This window comes from Leptidea sinapis, chromosome Z (assembly GCF_905404315.1).
Source record: "Leptidea sinapis chromosome Z, ilLepSina1.1, whole genome shotgun sequence".
In the NCBI taxonomy this organism is placed as follows: Eukaryota; Metazoa; Arthropoda; class Insecta; order Lepidoptera; family Pieridae; genus Leptidea; species Leptidea sinapis.
The window spans coordinates 14,803,810-14,827,594 of record NC_066312.1 but is presented as its reverse complement, the minus strand read 5'-3'; the positions used below and the strand labels follow the sequence as shown (position 1 = coordinate 14,827,594).

Here is a 23,785-nt window from a genome sequence, read left to right as displayed (position 1 = left end):
TCACCGATGCTACACTACACTAATTGCGTTAACTTCTTTATCTATTTTTGTATCGGATTATCTACATTGTACCATAATATCGATTAAGCTGATTATAATTTGGCATTGTATCGTATGGATATGGATAAAATACTAAACATAAAGTACCTGTGAGTTGAAGAACTTCAAATACATATTATGGCTTATACATATTTTTGTTGTAAATAATTTTAATATTTATCATCTTAGTACATAGAGAATATTAACCAAAGTGAATTCAAAAATATGTTTTACTTTATTGTTATGTTTTAGGTTTTTTCCATACACGCTTCACTCGTAAAGCTGTCTCCAGCTGTTTACATATTTATTAATAGTTACTACATAATTATCTGATTCTGCAAATGCAACCTTATCGGGTTAACATAAAGTTCTAATGGCAAAGCTATTCAAAAAAGCAACGAACAAAGTTGTCATTCTCAAGAGACATGTCTATTGAAGTTTCCTTTTTTTTTATTCTGAGTACTTCAAGTCCAAGACTTTTCACAATCAACTACAAATTCACCTTTATTTAGTTTATAACCGAACTGAGATTTCATAACACCGCAGTAATCTTTATTTTATTGACATTTTGAGAGAAAAACATTTTTACCCAGGAATTTCGTTTTCTTCGCAGTAATGTTGGGACTATTTGGCTTACCAAAATGTATTTGGGTTTGTAAAGGCGTTAAAGAGGATAGTATCATCAGCATATCGAATGTCACTGACTGCTCTTCCACTGAAATTAATGCCTTTACTCATTTCTTTTAGATCCTGGATGATAATCTACTCTGTAATGATGTAATTCCAAGTTAAGTTCCATATTGAATAAGAAAGTTTCTCCGAGTTTTTCTACGCTTAACTTGGGTTTGGGAGTTTTTACCTTATGTCGAGAAGCTTGATTATCATTGCTGCTCTTCGCCAGTTCCCTGTATAATGGCCTCTATTATGGAGGCGTTGTTGCAAATAGTTGATGAGCAGCTCTCGGAATACATGATGTTCTATTAGGTCCTGGCTTTAGATATAGCAATAAAGAACAATTTGAAGAAAGAGTTCAGTATTTTATAAGATACAAAGTAAAATAAGCGAATAAAGAATTTAAAACAATAAACATCCACTCAAAATTTGGTATTTCCATAGGCAACTGCTATAAGAATAAAAGTCTACAAGGGTCCACCTACAAGCCTCATAAAATTTGTATGTAATTCCAAGTTAACTATCTGTGTGCCATTACTAAACTTGGTAAACCATGAGGAAATTGTACAAGACAATATATTTTCTAAAATAATGAGTAGCTTTTATGTTGTAGCCAATGTAACTGTGTGACAAATATGTAAATGACATTAAATTCATTGATTCTAACGTAGTACTCCTTGGTGAACTGTCATGAACGTTAGAAATTTGTTTTTCACAAATTAATCAATACCTATAATTGTATAGGTTTTTAGAAACAACTATTATTTTATATATTCTATTGTGATTTTTTTAATCCACATGAAGGTAAGGCGGTTTCAATAATTTAAAAGATAAATGAAGTATTGCATATTTATACCTAAGTATTTAGCATTGCAAAAAAATATTATAAGTGGAAAATATGAAAAAATGAAAAACGGGTTCATTATATCCATTGCTCACATAATCACAATTTGTAGATCAAAGCTTAGTTAACATATAAATAAAACTCAAAAACAGCCGTATTTATATTATTTTGAGCGTTCCGTACAAAAGATTCAAGATGTTTCACAAAATTTTATTCGCTTCGCGTTTTTATCCCAAACATTTTATTTTTAATACCTTAATTTTTTTAATATTTTTATAAAATAATGAATTATTATACCTAATACTGAATGGCAATTTGTTTTGTTTATGCCAATTTAAGATCTAGTTGGTTGAAAATAAGTTTAATAATTTTCCAAATTGTAATGAATGATTATTGTTGAAAAGGGAACAAAATTTCAAATAAAACTACGTGGAGTTCGAGGAGAGGCTACACAAATTGGTAGTCCTATTGAGCAGACACTCAGTAGTCCAGAGTTTTATGCTCAGCCAAAACTCTGGAGTCACCTTAAGAAAAACAAGGATCTGAATTTTGCTGAGACCGTTGGCAAATCTCCAAGGGAAAATCGACTATTGGCATCCGAGTCAGATTTGGTTATTATTTATTAACTATTAACAAACAATTTTTAAAATAATATATCCAGCAAAACCCAATCTTACAACATTTGATTATGGCATTATTAGTTCTTTGCTTCATTTTAGAACTAGAAATTCAATTAACTAGTTTTTAGAAAAACAAAAAAGGGATCATAGATTGCATTTTCAGCCAACAAAACTCGAGTATGAACCGAATCGATTAAAGGAACAGTCAGGTCAAGGAGATGATAAGACTTTGAAAGACATCAATATTTCTCAATCGAAAAGTTGTGAGGACAATAATATGTCACAGCAGAAGTCCCTGTGCCGTCAAAAACACCAAACTGTTTGGAAAAATGACAAAGAAAAAGGATGTGGCCACAGTGTTAATGCGAAAGTAATTTTTTATAATATTTAAATTATAGATCCGAGAGAAATGATATATAAAAATATAGATGAAAATAGACATAATATGATAAAAATATAGATTGAGTTAAAAGTTTATTCAATAAAAATCGCTAGGATAAAAAGCTTACAGATATCAACAGATATATATTTTTTTATTATTGAATAGGAGGACAAACGAGCGTACGGGTCACCTGGTGTTAAGTGATCACCGCCGCCCACATTTTCTTGCAACACCAGAGGAATCACAAGAGCGTTGCCGGCCTTTAATTCAGAAGACTAGGACGAAGTTTTAGTTTCTCTTTGCACAAGGGTATTTTAACATTTGCCTGGCTTTAACTTCTTTTATTACACTTGTCTTGCTTAATTTTTTTGCCGTACAACGAGTTGCTTCATATTTTGCCCGAAGGTAGTCTGAAAATCAACATAGAAGTTCTACAAGATACCTTAGATTAAGGAATGGTCCAACTCCTCCAACTAGATATAGCAATACCTAAGAACAATAGCTTTTTATTACGGTAACTATTACAAACTTGTGCTCAATCACAGTTCACAAATTTTAACATACGGTTCGTGTTATTTACAATGAAATTAATAAAATACGAAAAACTTACTGATGATATGTGATCCCAGTGTATTTCTTATTTCTTGTGGTATTATTTTAACTTTTACTTCACAACTGGGCAGTTTAGTTTCAATTATTAGCAAAGTTTAACAGAACATGTGGCTTGTCAACGTCACACATTGTTCGAGGCTGGCTCGAGTACGCTCACTTGGGCGTATTAGCTGCCGCACTTTAAGATTTCGCCTGCGGTATCTAGTTGGAGCGCAGCGGAGACGAATCCTTAATCTACGTAAGATACTTTGGCTGTTGTTATAAATTATTGACTTTAAAATAAAAAAAATAATAGAAGTATGTTTACAAGTTATCCTTTGTTCCAGAAAACGAGATCCTGTGAGTAGAATTCGGGGAGACACGCATTGTAAACTGTGTAGCTGTGTATATTATTTTTTAATTTTAAAGTTAATAGATTTTACAATTACTCTTTTACATAGGTTCTCCAACAATGATGGACACTGATGATCCTTTGACGAAACAAATACGCGATATTCACAATGATACCCGAAAGAGTGTGAAAATAATCAAAGCCTGCCGAACAAGACTTTTGGAAATTCAAAAGGTATATTATGTCCCGGGTTCGAATCCCGGTAGGTGCAATCATTTATATAATGAATATGGATGTTTCCGAGTCATGGATGTTTATATGTATTTATGTATGTTTAAGTAAGTATATTGTATTAAATATATCGTTGTCTTGTAACCATAGTACAGGCTATGCCTAGTTTGTGGCAAGATAATTTGTGTAAGAGTATGTCAATATTATATTATATTATTATTATATTATCATATAAATTCTTATTTTTATAAGTTATGAGTTGGCTTGCTTTAGTTACTTAAATTTTATATGTACCCTCTTTAATTATCTTTTTTGGTAACTTAAATATATTTTCATAGAAATCAACCATAGCAGACGCTGATGTCAAAGAGATTGGTGAAAAAAACGAAGTACTTTTGCGTGAAATGGAACGTTTCGAATTCCTTTCTCGAACTCTACAGAAGCTTGTTGGGGTTGAAGTAGCGAATTTCAAGAAGTCTCAGGAAGAAAGTTTGCGCTTTTCTTCAAATTTGTTTGGTATTTATAGTCATGCCTAGTTTGTTGCTGATTGGTTTAGATGAATGTACAGTTTTTTTATTCTTGAGTTAAGATTCTTTGTATTTCGGCAGTCATTTCATCACCATAGTTATCTTCATGATAATTGAAAATCTCTTTGTTACTAAAACTGTTATTAGTGCTTTAATAAATGAACTGTAAAATTCGCTTTTTACATTTAAAATAACGTTTCAGAATCACCTTTAAATGGGGAGGCGGATTTTAACCTTCCGAAAACAAACTTACCAGGATATAAAGGAGCCCATTGCGATCAACCCACAAGGAGTAAATCTGTATGTTGCGTTTGTGCTGTTTGCAAGACAAAATATACTTGAGTCATGATCATTTTGATCTCTTTATAATAATTGATATTGTCCATCACACAAAATCTAATAAATAACAAACCTAACTATTCAATAAATGCTACAAAATCATAATGAGAATTGCAGTATTATTATAATATTCATTTAGAAGAATACATAGTTTTTTTTTATATAAATGGTTATGTGGTTTTTTTAAGGAGATCGATCTAACTCGTAAATTAACTGAAAGTTACGATATGCAAGAGAAGCTCGTCGCTGATAATGCAGATTTAGAAGTGAAAAGGTATTTCGTACAATCTCTATTTAATTCCAATATATAGTTTGAAAATTTAGATACATTAATACAGTTTCACTACTACCCGGCAAGAAAATGCTAAAATTTTTTTTATTTGCTTTATTTTCATTTTTCTTAGATAATTTATACGTCTAGATAGAGCCTCTAGCTGTTAGGCAACGCATGACAGCATGGCCTGTTTTTTGTGCGTGCGTTATTGAAAATAGAGGTTAACAGTCCCTTATTGTGACATTGTAGCTCATCCTATCAGTTTAACATTTTAAAATTCGAACGTATATACATGTATATGTTTTATGTATATGTATATGTATTTACTTTCTTTCATTTTAATTTTCCTTTTCAATTATTAACAGGATAAGACCCATTATTTTTAAAATAGTTTACTAATCTGCATTTTTGTTAACTTTACTGAATTTAGTCGTTACTGAGTTTAGTCGTTACTGAGTTTAGACAAGCATAATCGCATTCAGCAAGGTAGCATCCTAAATTAGTAACAAGGATGGTTCCTGACTGACTGAATCATTTAGAAGCCTAATTAGAAACGCGTTTACTAAGGTTTAATCGCATTAAGTTACTGACTTAAGTCGCACGTGGCTCTTCGTGCATGGAGGACGTATCTGAACTTTGTTTTGTTCCTAAATAATAGTAATAGCCAAACAAGTTTCAGGGATAATTTTTAAGAAGGGTTGGGATATTGAAAAAATTAATTTTAAATCTTGATATGAATGTACTGTTGCAATAAAACTTAGTGTAACTACCACTCTTTCTTTTGCACTAATACACTCCTCGCAGTATCTTGCTTTTGAATAATTGGTGCCGCAATATTTAATAAGATATCGAATCCTTGATTAAGAAATCGTAGATCATTTTTGAAGTCTGCTGGTTCTAAAACATCCATAACGTCCAGGTTTCCTAACATTTCACGCAGTAATAAATATTCTCCCTTTTCCTTTTTTCTATTTTAATTGAGTCTACGACTGGGCCTAGGCAGAGGTCGTTTTTTTGGTGTCTGGAGCTATGCTAACGATTTGATTTGAGTTTATTACCAATTTTTTGGTGTCTGGTGCTATCCTTACGATTTGATTTGATTTTATTACCAATTTTTTGGTGTCTGGAGCGATCCTTATGATTTGATTTCATTTCATTACACGTCAGATTTCTTCGGCTTTAAGTGGTAACCGATTCCGTTATAAAAATAGGACAGTGTGATCAGAAGCATTTAATTTGTTTTGTCGTTTGCTTCTGAATTTAGACGACTAAATTCAGTGAAGTGTAATAAGCGCTTTACCATCTGTGCAATTTTCATTTCTGATATGTGAATAATTTAAATTTGGAAACATTATGACATGATCACGTGTCAAAATATGTCATCGGTAACTCATTATCAAATTGAAAATTCTACAAGAAAAGCCATCTAAATTACAAAATTAAAATGTTTTTGTAAATAAATTTAACTCCGAAAAGATGTTGATCACAAGGTAAGCAAATTAATTTATATTAATCTTCCGTAGGTATATGCTTTATAAGGAGTTAATGACAAAAGATCAAAGCCTGGAAATGTGTAGAGCTCAAATTAAAAGATTACAAGGCGAGCTGAAAATCATTAACAAAGAAAACTCAATACTTCAGGGGAAACTGAATAAGAATAACCCACAGGTATCTTTTCAAGGAATATGCTGTTACGTTCTTTGGTCAAGATACACCCGTATTTTGACATGTAATATAAATCTATATCGCGTTTGATGCCTATATTCTTCCATTGACGATGAATATCAATTCAATTTAGTGCGAAAAGTATTAAGCTAATAAGTACTATAACTAATACAAAAATTATTTTTAATCTATCTCAATAAGCTAATGTATCCGAAAATATTTAAATTTGAGATTTTTTGTAGTTCATCTTGGAAATTATAATTTTGTGTACTGCATCAATCTATAGAAATCATAATAGAATTAGTCTCGAACTATTGGACTATGTCACTTAAATTATTGCCACACCACATTTTCCATACTAATTAATCATTGCTTACATCTGACGTAAACAAATTTTAAAATATGAGGAATTTATAAGGATACTAATTAAGATATCGCTTAACTTTTACAGGGCGATGCAACTGCGATGAACCAGGATAACAACTCTCAACAAGAATCAGATGTGTCTTCACAGGTTATAATAATAACAAAATTAATACAAAAATTAACATCAATAAACTCCAACATCAATGCACGATACACAAGCTATTTATTTAGCTAACAATTTTTATTTATTTGAGGCTTACCAGGCTTCTGTGAATGACTCTATTGTTGGTTCAATAGGTTACGATGTAATAACAGAAGATGATTGGGTTCCAAATAGCAGCGTCACAGAATGGCGTGATGTATAGTACTCATCACCCGTAAATAAGTCCTGGTTTTAATGCACCGAAGAGAGTTGCTAGTTATATGCGTATCGAAACCTGATCTAGTCACACCTTGGACATTTCGAAAATTGATACAAAACTGAATGCATATTGTTTGAGGTTTTAGCATGTCACTATTACAAAACTATAATGAAACAGCAACCATAGAATTTTTTGTATTTTCTCATATTAAAACGCGCTCTTCAATGGCAAATACTTTAATATTTGAGAACACAAAAAACCGTTCACTCTACATACCTACAGATTGGAGATGTACTGATAAGCGAGCTAGGTCAAGTATTCCAAGAATAAGAGAGCTTATATGAATGGGTTGATTCGAGTGAAAGAAGCCAAGGAAATAATGAGGAATGTAGCAGAATGGAAGAGTAATCTCTATCACTGTGTGAAATAGGCATGGTTGATTACATTGCTACTTTGATGATTGAAATACAAAAAAAAACAACAAATTACTACCCGGTTCCATTACGAACCTGGCGTGGATGACGTCACATTGTCGCTTTGTTACGGTGTGCAGTACAAGCATCACTAAACTATATGCTAATATTATTATTTATAAATAAACTATGGTTTATTTTTCTGGATTATTGATTTATGTAAAGTTGTTGTGTTGTGATGATAATTATTATTATTATAATGATTTTAAATCAATGATAGAATCTGGGTAAAGTAATAAAAGTAATTATTTTTCCGGTAGTACTATTATAGCGGCCCAGAAAGACAGAAATTACAAAATATTAATAATAAGATCAAAACGTCATAATGAAAACTTCAAAAACAAAGTAGGGTTAGCACGAAAATATCAGGACGAGCGCGAGGGCGTAACAGGGGAACGGGAGTGGCTTACGTTCCAGCGAGGTCCAGAGATAATGTGGTCGTGTAGTAATATAAATAATCAAAATCAAGAGTACATATTTGCCTTATACTTTATGTAGAATGTTGTTAAACATTAATGATATTTTTATTTCATTAAGGACGACGGACCAGTGTGTGTGAGAAATCATCAAGAGCTCGAATCGAAGCTTGAGGAATATAAAACATTCACAGCCGAAATTGTAAGTTCAACTGTTCACTTCAATTTGTTGAGACTGTTTCAGAGCTATTGGTATTCAATTCATGTGTCACTAAAGTAAAACAGAATTCTAAATAAAAAGTCTGTTTAGTAACAGAGTTTCGCTGAATGTATGACAATTTACATAAATTTACATAAATTAGCAACATGAAATTTAGCTTGTAAATGAATTTTTTAACGCATTCTTTAAACTAGAATACAAATTTACTTCAATGCCACATGCTGTTCTAATATTAACGAACAGCATTGATGTTACTAATCCGCTAAGGGGACGTGTAGACATTACGGCACGGTACCCAGCAAAGCGAAGAGGACAGGAGACGATAAGAGATAAGCCGCAAAGTTGTCAAGTTATTTCCACAAAAGCGGAGAGGAGATATGAGCTGTGAGAGCTCAAAGCAGTCGAGTGATTTCTACGAAAGGAAAAAGTCATCACGCCCGCCTATACGCATCTTCTCTCTGCCGCGCCGTTTGATCGCTCGACTATGCACAACTCCATAGAAAATTAGACATCTCCTCTCCTCTCCGTTTGATCCATTTCCACAGAAGCTATGCGGAGAGGAGAAATGTGGAAATAACGAAATCTAGTCTTATCAAAAAATCTCCTCTCCTCTCCGCTTTGGTGGATACTGGGCCTAATTCGTCATATGTTATGTATTTAGATTATGCCTAGTTTTGGGGCTAGACTATGACAGGGCAAGTTGTGGGAAAGTGCCTCAATTGATATTACAGCCCATTAAATTGTAACCTGGAGTTTTTTTCTGTTATTTTCGAAACCTTAATAGCTTCCTCAGAAAATTATTCAATTCATAATGTCGTCGTCATAATATGTGTCGAATTTATAAACTCCTCCTTCAATGTATTTCCAAAATTTTTTAATTTTTCTTCAATTTGGCTGATTATAATGTACATTATTGTAAATATAAAACTACATTTATTGAATATTATGTAGTGGATTACACTAAAATATATATTTAACTGAACAGGAAAAAGAAGTAAGCGAGTTAGAATTTGAGGTTCGCCACATTCGGGTAGAAATGGACAAGATGAAAAGTGCAGAGACTGCGTGTCGCGGCGGCGGGGGTATTAATACCTGCTTTCAACAACCGGTTCGTTATTATATTTTTTCAACAGCGTCTTACATAGGCGATCTAGAGTCGAAATTGAACAGTTGATACAAAAGGAAAGAACATCTAGATGCACGATTTTCGCGCAATAAAGCGTCAGGGACACTATGTATTCGTGTCCAGTTCGCCCACGTAACAACTTGGGTTACTCTTTTTTGTTTAACCATATTTTTAGGTCTGCTGTATAACATACACTTTTATATTGGTATTATAACAATTACGGCGTATGCGGCACTAATACCATTCTTTTTGTGACGAAAAACCCAAAAATTCTGAACGGCATTACAATTACGCTCGTCACCTTGAGACATTTGATGTTAGGTCTCATTTGCCCAGTAATTTCACTAGCAACAGTGCCCTTCAGACCGAAACACAATAATGCTTACACATTACTGCTTCATTACATGCGTGTGGTGTCGCAACAGAATAGCACCACCAAATCTCCTCCCGTGGGTGTCGTAAGAGGCGACTAAGGGATACAAACAACGGAGGATGGGCAGCAGCATCCTTCCTTAAGAGCCCACCACTTACTGAGATCGCCAACCCACCTACCAAGCATGGCGATTACGGCAAAAAAAACCCCAAAAATATGACAGACACAATAAGGCCCCGGCCCCCAGTCCCCGGCGGCCCCGCTCGTGGTGACCACGGTAGCAGCCACATAAGCAACGGGGCAGAGGGCACTAAGAATCCCCGGGTGTGGCAGCGCCACCAGAAACGAAGACCATTGGCCCAGGCAATGTCAAGACACTGCGGACCGACGAGAAGTTGGAGGAATTGGAGGAAGCTGTGAGCAGATTACGATGGGATGTCGTGGGGTATCTGAGGTCCGACAGTGTGATGACACGATAATCCTAAATTCCGGACACATGCTCTACTTCCCGAAGGGCTACCAACTGTCCCTGGTGGTGTCGGGTTGCTCGTTCACAAATCGCTCGTCAACAACGTAACTGAGGTGGGGAGCGTGTTGACTAGGGTAGCGTACCTAATACTCAGAATTACTGAACGGTATTCCTTGAAGGTCATTCAGGTTTACGCTCCGACTTCGACACACTAAGACGACGAGGTGGAGGCCATGTATGAGGACATCTCAACAGCCATTTACACTCCGAAGACCCACATCAACGTTGTCATGAGAATTCAATGCAAAACTGGGCAAACGTAGCGCCGATGAGTTGAGAGTGGGGAAATTTCGTTATGGAAATCGGAACTTCATGGAGAAGGAGGATCTTTATATGATGAACTCCTTCTTCTTGAAGCCAGAACAACGCAAATGGACTTGGATCAGCCCCGATGGTGCCACTAAAAATGAGATCGACTTCATTATGTCGACCAAAAACCATATATTCAATGATGTCTCCGTGATCAACTCAGTGAAAACTGAGAGTGATCACCGCATAGTAAGAGGCACATTGAATATCAAAATCCAAAACTGAAGCGGTCTCAACTGGTGAAGTCTACGCTCCGACCCGCACCAATTCAGATCCAAAACCCCGAAAACTTTTAACTCTCTCTCTCGAATTGCAAAATGGCTTCGAATGCCTCGGTGACTGCGTAGACGTGGACGAGTATAATAACAGGTTCATGGCAACTGTTCAAACAGTTGGATCTAAGTTCTTCAAGGCCAGCCGTTCAAAAAGAACCGGAAAAATCTCAAACTATATCCTCAAATTGATGACGCCAAATGACCCTTCAGTCCCCCGACGAAGCTTCCCAGTATAGGCAGCTAAATAGATAGTTCTCCATGTCATAGACTCGCGATATACGCCGCCACAATACAGATTGTGTGAAGGCAGCCATAGAGCGTAACAAACGCTCAAAAGTATTCGCACGAGATTTGTCTATCGGGCAGAGCCAACTGACAAAGTTGAAGATCGGTGACGGCAGGGTCGTTTCGACTAAACCCGAACTTTTGAGGGAAGTCCAGAAGTTCTACGGAAAGTTATACACGACCGCATGGGCACCTGTTACCAACAAGGCTTAAGATCCAAGACCCAAATTAACCCGGCACTATACCGAAGATATCCTAGACGTCAGCCTGTACGAGAAAACCCTAAAACAGCTTAAAAGCAACAAGGCGCTGGGCGATGATTGAATTACAGTTCAGATTCTGAGAGCTGGTGGTACCCCCATCATCCTCGATAGCAAAACGCCGCAAGCATGGCACAGAAGCATAGTGGTGCTGTTCTTCAAAAAGGGCGATAAAATGTTTTTTAAGAACTATAGGCACATATCACTTCTGAGCCTAGCTGTTTTCTAGGGTTACCACGAATCGTCTCGTGCGCAGAATCGTTATACAGAAGACGGAGGAGTATAACCAGCTACTATGCTTGGCGTTCGTGGACTATGAGAAAGCCTTTGATTCGATCGAGACCTGGGCGGTGCTTCAGTCTCTCCAGAGGTGCCACATTGACTAGCGATATATCGAAGAGTTGAAGTGTTTGTATAGAAACGCCACCATATCAGTCCGTCTCCAGGATCAGATCTCGAAGCCTATCCGACTGCAGCGGGGAGTCAGACAAGGCGATGTAATATCGCCCAAGCTGTTCACCGCTGCGTTGGACAGTCCAAAAGACAATATGAGGATGTCTTTAAGCTTTTGGTCTGGAACGGACTGAGCATCAACATCAACGGTGAATACATAACATACCTTCGATTCGCAGACGATATCGTTATCATGGCAGAGATCATGGAAGACTTAAGCCATATACTCGATGGCCTCAATACAGCTTCCCAAGGAGTAGGTCTCAAAATGAACATGGACAAGACGAACATCATATCAAATGAACTGTACTCTCAAAATTGTTGACGAGTTCGTCTACCTCGAATAAACAATCCAGTTAGGCAGGTCAAATTTCGAGAAGGAGGTCACTCGTCGAATCCAACTCGGATGGGCAGCGTTCGGGAAGCTCCGTAAAATCTTTTCGTTCCAAATACCGCAGTGTCTGAAGACGAAGGTTTTCAACCAGTGTGTGTTGCCAGTGATGACTTACGGTACGCAGACGTGGTCGCTAACTATGGGCCTTATGAGAAAGCTCATGGTCGCTCAGAGGGCAATGGAGAGGGCTATGTTCGGAATTTCCCTGCGAGATCGAATCAGAAATGAGGAGATTCGTAGGAGAACCAAAGTAACCAATATAGTGCAAACGATTGCGAAACTGAAGTGGCAGTGGGCAGAGCACATAGTTCGACGGACAAATGGCCGTTGGGGCAGTAAAGTCCTCGGATGGCGACCACGTACCGGAAGACGCAGTGTTAGTAGGCCCGCCACAAGATGGACCGACGATCTGGTTAAGATCGCCGGAATACGTTGGATGAGGGCAGCGCAGGACCGATCGTCGTGGAAATCTTTGGGGGAGGCCTTTGTCCAGCAGTGGAAGTTTTCCGGCTGATGATGATTATTGCTTCACGGGAGAAATAGGCATCGTTGTGGTAAATGGTGGTACTGATTATTAAAATATACTCGTATAGTCTGATCCGTATTGAAATTTTTCAAACTAAACAAGGACTTTTACTTTAAAAATGCCTTCCATGTGTTGTTAAGTGGTGTAAGAATCATACGGATTATCATCCCAAGGATAGTGGAATCACTTTTCACGTGTGTACACTGATTACTGTAAAATACAATTAAACATATTTTATAACAGTAATGGCATTATGCATACTGAGGTAGCACATTTTTCTAATGTCTTATACATCTAAAATATTTGATTAAGTTACAGACATCATTTTTGAATTTAACTTCTTGTGGGACGGTATCTGTGGTCTTTTTTGTTTTTCTGTAATTTCCATTTTGCTCTTTTAAACTCTTCCTATAAAAATTTGTGCAAATGAGTGTTAAATATATGCATTAGTGTCTAGGCACAAAATTATAACTCGTTCGACTACTGAAAACGAGTGGTCCAAACAAAGTTGTTTGAAAACAAACTGGGGTTTTGGAACTTGTTGTATACAAAAAAAGTTGCAAACATATTTTTCACGATATTTTTATTGAAAGAAAACTTCTACGGTTTCTTCTATCATACAAGTATAGCCAACATCACTTGGAACTTTTTTCGGCGTTATACGCAACCACGGACGTTTCCCATCCCAATGCAATACAGTTAAATGAGATTTATATAAAATCGCTGCAAAATTTGGAACTTAGTTCAAAGTTATAGGGAACTGCATTCTCCTTGATGACTTTCCTGTCCTCAGTTGCAGTAGCTTGTCTTGAAGGCTAATTAACGAGACAATGCCGGGCTTTACGATTGAAAATACTCTTGACAGTCAAACTAATAATGTGCAGACTAAATATCAATTACCAGAGACACTTGAACAAATAACTGGGTACATGTCCTGTTTTGTAGCAAGGAAAATAAATACTAAATTAAATTGTACTGATTGCACAGAGTCTTTGTTCGCAGCACGAAAAACTACATTTTCACAAACCGATCTCCATAAAAGATTTTGGTGGTTTGGTGTAACCTATATGTTTAATGCTTATTACGAAATATTATGAAAGTGCAACGTTGAAAATGTTTAACAAGTGACCATAATATCACGATAATATCAATCACACATTATTATATTAATAATTATATTGAACATTAACATGAATATCAAGCATAAAGTTAATGTTTCATTATATCACATGTTATCTTATTACTGACAAAAATAATGTAATGGAATTATATTTTGTTTTCTGCAGTGAATCCCTTAAAAAAACACTCAACCAACATTCTTTCTTTCTTTCTGTTGGATAATAGCGTGATTCAAGAGTTCGTATAAACTCGTATGCACTACTACATTGCAAGAAGAGACTCCTTGCTCCACTCATCTCTCTAAAAATTTCATAAACTTACGATTTTTCGCGGAATATATGTGATATAATTGCAATAAAGTGCATCTTAATATTATTTTAAACATAATATCAATTTTGTTTGTGAGCTTTATGTGCCCTATTTCTGTGATCGATTGATATTCTGGTGCAAATTAATTTATTATTTAAAATAAAGTTTTATATGCGTTCACTGATACACACATAGTTGCAACTTATTATGGCATATGTAGGATATTCCATATTTCGGCTTTGTATTTATACGACGTGATTTGTCTATATCTATAGAACGTTACTTTACTAAAAGGAAGTTTAAACCGCAACGAGTTCATGACAACTTACATACACCATCATACTATTGCTGACCTTTGGGAAGGAATTAATACTTGAATATTCTTGCATATTGACCCTTGCGAATGTGCACTACAGTTTAAATAATTACTATTTCGATTACAGGCAGGAGCCCCTCCAGTGCCACCATTGAGCAGAGCAGTAAGATTTCAACAAAAAAATTAAAATCTTAATTTTTTCCTTTTACTTTTACTATGCAACATTTATAAGTAGCTATATATAGTTAAACATAATAAACCTTTAAATAAACATCTACAACTACAGTAGAGAACATAGCCCTATAGCTTTTTTCTTAATTATTAAAATAGTTATGATTATAAAGTATGAAACTCTCCAATATTATTTATAAGTAAACAGAAGTCAAGTCATGGAGTAGAAAAGTAGTTTAATTTTTTTCCAAACTTCTAAGTCATTATCATCATTAGAATAATACGAATCAGTAAGATAACACTAAAGCCAAAATCGATAAATATAGTTAACTTAGTAGAACTACTTTGCAGTTCCATGGGAGGATCAAATAGTATCTATATCAAAATGTTGTTAAATAATTATTGTGAAACTAGCAGACAAGCTTAGTATCCGGCTTATACCTTCAATTGACGTACCTTCTTGGCTTTTGAACCGATATGGGAGAAAATCGCATTCAAGTCGGCTTAGGCGTTTCTTAGATTCAAGAAATCATGACGATTTTATTACTTATAGGTTCGAATGCCTGGTAACTTTTGCTTGCAAAATTTGCATGCTGAGGCAGGCTGCAGATCCTTATTCTCAGGAGTTAAATTTAACTATCCTTTGAAGAGATAAATAGAACATTCATGACTTATTTGCTTTTAATTATAATTTTATTTGCATTTCAGTGCGGCGTTTGCCCGCCATGTCCAGCACCTTGCAATCCAAATGCCCCACCGGTAAGAACACTTAAAGATAATAAATAAAATTACTTAATTGCTTGATAGCTAGTTATTGTAATACTAAGGACTTCGTTAATCCTGTCTGCCCTTTCGTAGCCAATATATTAATTAATATTATAAACTTTCTTTCTAGAAGTATAAAAATGATTGATGCTAAAGATGATAAAATTTTCAGACACCTGCAGAGAGAGAGGTGCAAAAGTTAACAATTCAACTACACCAAATGGAAGAGGTTTTTAAGACTAAAGTTACAGAAGTACGTATTTAATCGGTTTGATTTTATTAGTGATAATTATTTTGTTATAATCGTAAGTTTTAACATTAAATATGAAATATATGTCGTTATTTCATGTCTGTGCTAGTTTGTATGTTTCTGAGATCTTGTGATGAATCTGAAAAATATCTCTTTTACATATTGAATAAGACATTTCTAATAAACATATTCATATTTATTTTCACAAGTGTGCATTGCTAAGAGCGGAACTACTTAAAAAAAAGGAAGAATTGGAAAAAGAAAGATGCCAACATCGTGAAGTACAAAACAAGCTCAGAGAGTTAGAAATGAAGTTTGAAGGTCTAAATACTCACACTAACATGTTACTGGGTACTAAAGAAGAGGCCTTTGAAACGGAAGTGAATGTAAGAGCACTGAAACAATGCTACAGAGAAGCGAGGGAAGAAATCGATGAGCTGAGGATATTGATAAAAGAACAGAATGAGCAAATACAGGACTATCGTGTTAAGGTTGGTATTCTGGTTGTATTAAAACGATTAATGTATATACCAGCTTGTGCCCTCAACTTCATCTGAATAGCCTTTAAAATAAGTCCACTGGAAGTCTATATTAAACTTTCTTCCAAGTATGACTCTAGCATTCCATAAGCACTAAAACATCATAAAAATGCTCGTGTACCTAACTTCTTTTGTATTTCCTTTGGTGTTGCTAAGCATTATGGGTTGAGGTGAATTTTTTAGGTATCTTTTTCTTAGTATGTATTTATCTTAAGAACGAACTGATTCTGGCTGTTAAAATCAATGATTTTTATAGTATCTACATGCTCAACAATTGGTGGAAGAACAACGGCGTCAAATGGATATGATGGATATGGACAACACTAGAATAAGCGAACAGATCAACTTAGAGATACAGCGGGTTAAAGTGAGTAAGAAATTGTAGCGTCATTCCTTTAAGATTTGAGTGATAATGCCTTTATTATATATTTCTAGTTAAAGTTCCAAGAAAAACTTCAAGAGTTGGCCCCTATACCGCAACTTTTAAAAGCAACTCAAATGAGGTTAAAAGATGCCCAGCAATCACAAGCTCTCGCGGAACATAACGCAGAACAACTAGCTAGAGAGCTAAACTGTGCCAGAGAAAAGGTAACTTGTACAGAACACATACATCGCAAAATTTTCACTTTTTAGTTCAGTCAAAACATATATTAAATTCCTAAATTTCCAGATACACGTCTTATTGCATAATAGTATTAAGCCACCAGAGAAGGCTCCCGAGAAGGGAGCAGATGAAAAACAACTGGGATTGCTGCAACAGAGAATTACACAATTAACTGAAACCAATATGACATTGAAAAGTGAGATTGAAAGACTAAAGTGAGTAAATACGATATTGCTTAAAATTTTACATACATAAAACATTATACTATATTCTGTACTGATAAATATAAATATTATAATTATTTTGTTTTCTTTATAAGTAATAAAAATACATTTATCAATAGCAAATAAAAATTATAAATTTCCAACAGAGCAAATGTTATTCGTATGGAAGAAATGGTCCTGGCAAATGAAAAACGTTTGCAAGAGAAAATGCAAGAATGTGCTCAGTTGGGTGGTGAGCTAGACAGAATAAGAGATGAAGCAGCCAGGGCATTGCAGCGGGCTAATGAACGTACTGACACCATTCGAAAGTATGTCCACACTACATTATTACTGACTTCATAAACTTTTTTGTTTGTTAAAAAATTAAATTTTGCAAATCGTTTCACATGTTTACTTTCATCGATTAAGATGATAAGATTATTATTAATGCTATCAATTACATTACGAGTATTGCATTAGCTTTATCTTAAATACAAAATTTGAAACAAATAATAAGAGCTGTTTGCATTAACACAAACATTATTATGTTAGCTTAACATTTTATTCTTTTCTATTGCCAATATATACCATCATCACATCTACGACTAAAATATAAGAATTTTATGTTGAACATTACTGTATTATTCAATAAATTATAAATTTTCAGATGTATGCAAACAACTGTAGCTGAGCTGGAACGACAACTAGCATCTTCTAGAGCACAAGTGAAGAATGCCGAAAAGGAAAGGGAAGAGGTTAGTAGAATATATCTCTATCAAACATAAATAGCATATTGAGAAACTCAAATTAGAGATTATTATTTTTAAATGATTTTTGTCTGTCAGTAAGCACAACGTTATATTTTGGTGAGTACTTTTATCAAACCACCTATACGATCTCATGGTAATATTTTTAACTTGGTATCTGTATTAATGTTAAAGCGTCTTCGATTCATAATATGCTTGAAAATTCAGGATTGATCGAAGGATGAATAAAATCTAGATTAAAAAATTTCTTAATCTAGGCATAGCATATTTATTATTTTTATTGTATTCAAGATTATTTTTATCTCCAGGTTGTAAATTTGAATCATTCTCTAGTGGGGTACTATGTATAGTTACTGTATTTGTTCTGATTTGTAATATTAGTCTTATCCTTAATGCAAATGATAGGAATGTTATCAGAAGTCTTATTTCTGAATTGGATTTTATGTATCGGTCGTTGATATTTTTCTAAAAATGTCCAAATGAATTTAATTCAGTTGAATAATTTAATAATCGGATTAATAAAACTTCATTTTGTGGAAATTTTTCTAAATCCACATCTTTTTATATTATTTTCTAAAGAGAAAATGTAACCGTGCCTTCAGATTCTTTAAGCGCCAAATCGCCCGTGCAAAATCGAAGCACGTTACAAAATCGGCGAGAAGCTTTCCAGTTACCCGACTGGAACACGCAAGTTCTGGTCGTTGTTGAAAGCTGCTCTTGGTAACTTCAACCAGCCATCCCTGCCGCCGTTGCACATGAGGCCTCCAACTCGACTCTTGATGACAACGGAAAATCACCGCCGACCATCCCGCGGTGCCATATCTACAGAATAATTGTATCAACACCTGCAAATTTTTATAGTAAAAATAATTAAAAAAAATTATAGTTAGACCCAAAAGAATTACTATTACATCTTAATAGAAGTTTTTGTTAATTTGCTCAGTGTATCGGGAGTGGTTTCTGGCGGCCAACCGTCATAAGTGCTGGCACGCTTCAAAATTTGTAACTTACGCGATGCAAATATATTTCTCGGGCTATTTGCTACTTATAGTGGTTGGTCGGACGGTAATATTTCCTCGTCAGAGCTTATCAGTTTGAATCCTTGTATGTCCAGCACCGCAACAAAGATGCTAAGTGCCCGTTGCTTACAGTCAGCTGCTGCTGTAACTGACGCATTGAACCAAAACTTTGATCTGCTTACCGATCCAAAACCATTCACATCATATCCGCTACTCCAATAACATAAAATATAATTTACATTCTAATTTTGGTATGTTTTTACTCAAAATAATTTATGGAACGTCAATATTTTCAAGACGGTGATAGCAGATATCGTCCCCAATGAAAACAGATACTCTATCGTGAGGCATAAAATTATTGCTTATTTGTTACTCACTTGCTTATACCTGCGGCGCAGCGAACCAAAGTGGGACTTTGTCTCCGACACGAGATTCCTCCACGGTCCTGTGCGATGTCACGTCAATTCATGATTTTCATCTCGCACAGGCCAGTGTTCAGTCGATCTTTCTACCTGTACTTAAGGCGACCTACTGGGCGTCGGCCCTCTACTAGTCCTGAGTATACCTTTGTTAATTTTTTACCTGGGCAAATTCAATACTCGGTTGTGACTCGGTTGGCATGTCTTCGTCAGGAATGATCAGGCCCGCTAGGCCTTTTTGTTGAGATTATTGAGGACCATTAGTAGAGCTACCTGATTTTGCAAAAGTCTACGTCTGCTTCCTTTATGCTAGGCGATAAGTCATACTTTGCCTTCTCCGAAATACAATGTGCCGACAAAGCAAAAACACTCGGGGAGAGGTTCTCAGACTAACTCGGCCTGCACCCTTCTGGGGTAAAATCTCTTCGAGAACCACTATCATACTGGAGTGAAGAGTGGAGGGAGGGAGGTCGTTGCCGATATAGCAGCGCATGGCAGTTACTTCAAGGTTGTTTTCCCTGCGAGTGTGGTACTAATCCGGTTGATTAAAGCCTAGACAACATAAACGACTCTGTAACATCAAAAAAGCCCTAAATCACTTTATCTGACACCTATGGGACCCAAAAGTCCCTATTCTTTTAATGTCATAATTATGGGGAATTTTATTGGTTATCAGGAGCATTATTATCACAAACTTCTGCTTTTTGCAGACATCTAGCTGTAGCTATATCTCAATATTTTTTAAATGAGTGGATACTAAAAGTTTTTCGTTACATTTACTTACCACACATCATTAATAAATTTGGAGGATAGTTATTAAATCTTCCCATTTATAAGATTCTTGAAAAATTAATAATAATTCAACGCAGCCAGCTCTTCTGTTACCAGAGAAGTAACAAGAGCATTGGAGAATTTATAAAGCTTTATATCGTATACGGTACATAACATGATTTTGAAAAACCAAAACATATTGGCGAGCGAGGATCGATTCGGAGGCTCAGTGGTAAAGGTCAACTCGGCGAGTGTTTCTCTTTTTTTTGTATGGAAAATGAGGACAAACGAGCGTACGGGTCACCTGGTGTTATGTGATCATCGCCGCCCACATTCACTTGCAACAACAGAGAAATCACAGGAGCGTTGCCGGCCTTTAAGTAAGGTGTACGCGCTTTTTCTCATTGCCATATGAGCATGGCTCAGCGAGTATTACTGTAAATAGTTATTGTGGGTGCTACAGGCCAGTAGAATCATCGGGATCTATATCTGTACGTTAGATAGAGTTGAATTGCGTACACTAATATGCGTTTATTGATATCATACAGTAACACTACTTATATTTCAGGTACAATGTCGTATGCAGTGTCAGATAAAACGTTTAAATGATAACTTTGAGCAGGCACAGTTACGCATTTTAGGCCTTCAGACCCAAGTGCAGACTCTGAGACGAACTGCATCTAGTACTGGAGATGGAGATACGGAGCCTCAACAGGAGTGTGAATGTAAAACTTTCTTTGATGAGCCTTAGGCCTTAGAGATACAATTATATACAAGATTATGTTGACTAAACACCTAGTCGAGTCATCTTCAAGGTGGGCTCACTTATATTATGCAGGTAGCATCGCTGTTGTTAAGTGATTAAATATTAAGTCATTTTGAACAATTATTGTCTTAGTTTTTCTTACCACATTCAATTAATTAAGATGTGCACTGCATACTGAGTGTGCATCGACGTTGTTAAATTCTTGATATGATTAATGAAATTAAACCATCACATGTTAAATGTCTATTTATTTATTCTATTTCTAATCATTCTAGTAAAGAAATTAGATACCGGCTGATACCTTGGTCATACTGTCAGTTTCTGGATGATGAATAATATTATGTTTGTGATATTTTTAAAAGTATATTCTTTCATTATTTGCATACTTCAATTCTATGGAATCATTTTTAAAACAGTCCATCGGACGACCATCTAAACGGCTACTTTCAAATCATATTTTGTATTAATTAATTATCATTATCAAAATCTGCACTTGGCTTCTACCAATACCTAATAAATGCGTATTTTCTGGTTAGTTATTTTTCTGTCAATTTCACGTTGTCGCATGGTATTAATATTAGTTTCGATAATTATACAAGTCGACCTTCACGAAAATTGTCACAGAAATGATCCCGTCGATGTCTGGATTCAATGAATTCACAGAGCTACAAAATGTAGCTTCATTACGAAATGCTAGTTGAAATCTCTAGCAAACTGCGTGAATATACTCTTGAATAAAATTCATTGAATTGCCACCACACAATTTTCAAAACGATATCACAACTTAAAAACAAATGAACAAACTGAAATTACCTACTCTCGGGGTAATCTATTTTCAAATATTGTAATGCTTTTTAAATAATTGTATTACAAATGGCCAGTCCAGCAACTTTAAGTATGGCCCACTGTCTTAAGTGTAACAGAACAGAGATGGGAGCGATACTCCATAAGTGGCTGCACTTGTGCTATTATGAACAATAGTTGTGGGCTGACTTGAAGTACTGCCTTTCTGTTTTGAAGAACCTCCAAATTTTATAAATCTATTTGAGTTTTCCTTCCAGTTGGCCGGGGACTTGTCAATGGCTCGTTATTTCGATACCCAATAGACAAAGACAGATCGAGATAAATTACTACCTTCTACTGTCAATAATCTGAAGCTGTCCCAATATACCCGACAAGTCATTCTTATCGCCTTATATTGGGACGCGTGAATTGCAATTTCCGTACAAACTTCTATCACTGGTTAGCTATACGTCGTCCCATTGACAGACAGCCTGTACGGATAAGGTGAGTTACCGTCCATAAGTTTATTGGGACAGAGAAGTCAACTAAAGTTAAGATTTTTATCTCAAGTAATACATCCGGAAATAGAGTGAATATTGGGGACGACCGTAAGAGGAGTGTTGTCGAGGAGTGGTGATAGGATTTGTCCTATTGTTTTTGCTGTTTTAAATAGGTATGGAAATCTACTGATCTTCTTAATCATTGATTTGAACACGGTATGTATTGCCCATTGCGGCAAAGAGAGTGCGTAGAGATTCCTGCGCAAGATGGGTTTCACGATGTGGTGGTCGTCCAATTTCGTGCAAGGAGTCCACAGCGGCACACAAGGTCGAAGTGGCTTCTAAAATGCATTCTTTTTCCATTAACTTTGCTCCCTCCTGTAAAATACAAAAATACTAGTAAACATGCAAATACTTAAAAACATTAATATCATGTAATTCTCGCAAGAGTACCGAAAGAACTTTTCACTCTATGAAGGTAAGATTGCAAAATCAACTATCGACTAATTACGATTAATCGTTGAGAAATACTATGACTTATCTTTAGTACTTACAACTAACATTCTAATCTCTAATTAGACTGAAAACTACCTCATCGCTTCCTTGTGCGTTGTTTCCGGAACGATACGACATGGGTACCATCAAAAAAGCGCTTACCTTCCTTAAAGGCCGGCAACGCTCTTGTGATTTCTCTGACCTGATGACTTAACACCAGCTGACCTCAAAGCTCGTTTGTCCTCCTTTTTCAGAAAAAAAATGATGGAAAATAAAATTAATTTGTTAATTGCATAGAACATTATGAAATTACCATCGTAATCATGATATAAGTATATCGCTCTAACCGTGATGTTATAGCGATAGTTTAAATTTGATGATTTTTTTCTGTGGAAGTACACACTTAGCCGTAAAGCTAACAATACTAAACAAGCCAAAGATTCAGTTTTTCTCTACATTCCAGATACTCATAATTGTAAACTTGATTAGATCATATAGCTCTAATAATGTCAATCAAGTGTAAAACTTCGTGACAAGTCTCGCAATAAACACGTTTGCGAGTTAATTCAATTTAACTGTCCACATAATGTTAATAATGTTAGTATTTTATGTTTATCTGGAATTATATTATTTAATAACAGGGTGTCACCAGCTGTTTCAGCGTTGACCTATCCTATGCGTTAATCCAGCTAATCTGTGCGCGTCAAATTTCGTTTCAGACTAATTGAGTAACAAACATAGAAATAGTTTGTCACATTTATATGATTTGTAGGATAAAGATAATTATAGGTACACCTAAGGTGATACATAAAGCAACATATAATAAAAACATATTTGATGGGAATATTATGATGAATAATATGCTGGATTGATTTTTCTGGCAGGCTATATGCGTAAATGTACATTTTTCAAGAAAATATTACAATAGTGCTAGCTAAGTCACTAAAGACACGCTAAACTAGGAAAGTAATTAACTGCATAAAGTACTGAAAGTTCTGAACTCCATAGTTGTAGCTTAGACTGTGATCGTCTTAACTTTAATCCTCAACAATGTATCATTGAAATTATTAAATATATTTTCCAAAA

The 23,785-nt window shown here is 35.4% G+C and overlaps 2 protein-coding genes across 3 annotated transcripts in view; one reads left to right on the top strand and one right to left on the bottom strand.

The window, feature by feature from the left end:
• The first annotated feature begins 1,379 nt into the window (after positions 1-1,379).
• Positions 1,380-21,161, top strand: LOC126978965 (outer dense fiber protein 2-like). 2 transcript variants are annotated; one of them, XM_050828096.1, is made up of 22 exons: positions 1,380-1,515; positions 1,960-2,166; positions 2,339-2,545; positions 3,496-3,508; positions 3,610-3,734; positions 4,070-4,247; positions 4,461-4,558; positions 4,786-4,871; positions 6,395-6,539; positions 6,988-7,050; positions 8,275-8,355; positions 9,359-9,481; positions 14,775-14,810; positions 15,527-15,577; positions 15,756-15,836; positions 16,043-16,324; positions 16,629-16,739; positions 16,808-16,960; positions 17,043-17,191; positions 17,347-17,508; positions 17,847-17,934; positions 20,724-21,161. In XM_050828096.1, the coding sequence occupies exons 1-22, from the start codon at positions 1,510-1,512 to the stop codon at positions 20,904-20,906; spliced, it is 2,628 nt and encodes an 875-aa protein (XP_050684053.1). In that variant the 5' UTR covers positions 1,380-1,509; the 3' UTR covers positions 20,907-21,161. The 2 variants fall into 2 exon arrangements, with proteins under 2 accessions (XP_050684053.1, XP_050684051.1); XM_050828094.1 differs by lacking the exon at positions 1,380-1,515 and having other exon boundaries at positions 1,926-2,166.
• LOC126978966 (SET and MYND domain-containing protein 4) overlaps positions 21,155-23,785 on the bottom strand; it is a 28,368-nt gene continuing 25,737 nt past the window's right edge. Inside the window, exon 13 of the mRNA XM_050828097.1 lies at positions 21,155-22,582. Coding sequence (XP_050684054.1) covers positions 22,400-22,582 — 183 coding nt within the window. The 3' untranslated portion in view covers positions 21,155-22,399. The remainder of the gene's footprint in view (positions 22,583-23,785) is intronic.

What these genes read in the sequence shown, in the direction of transcription:
- LOC126978965 (XM_050828094.1), top strand. Translation starts at nt 1,942, where the DNA reads ATGATTATTGTTGAAAAGGGAACAAAATTTCAAATAAAACTACGTGGA. An exon ending in TGAATAAGAATAACCCACAG is followed by an intron (nt 6,540 to 6,987) that starts GTATCTTTTCAA and finishes TAACTTTTACAG; the next exon opens with GGCGATGCAACTGCGATGAA. An exon ending in AGTGAGATTGAAAGACTAAA is followed by an intron (nt 17,192 to 17,346) that starts GTGAGTAAATAC and finishes AATTTCCAACAG; the next exon opens with AGCAAATGTTATTCGTATGG.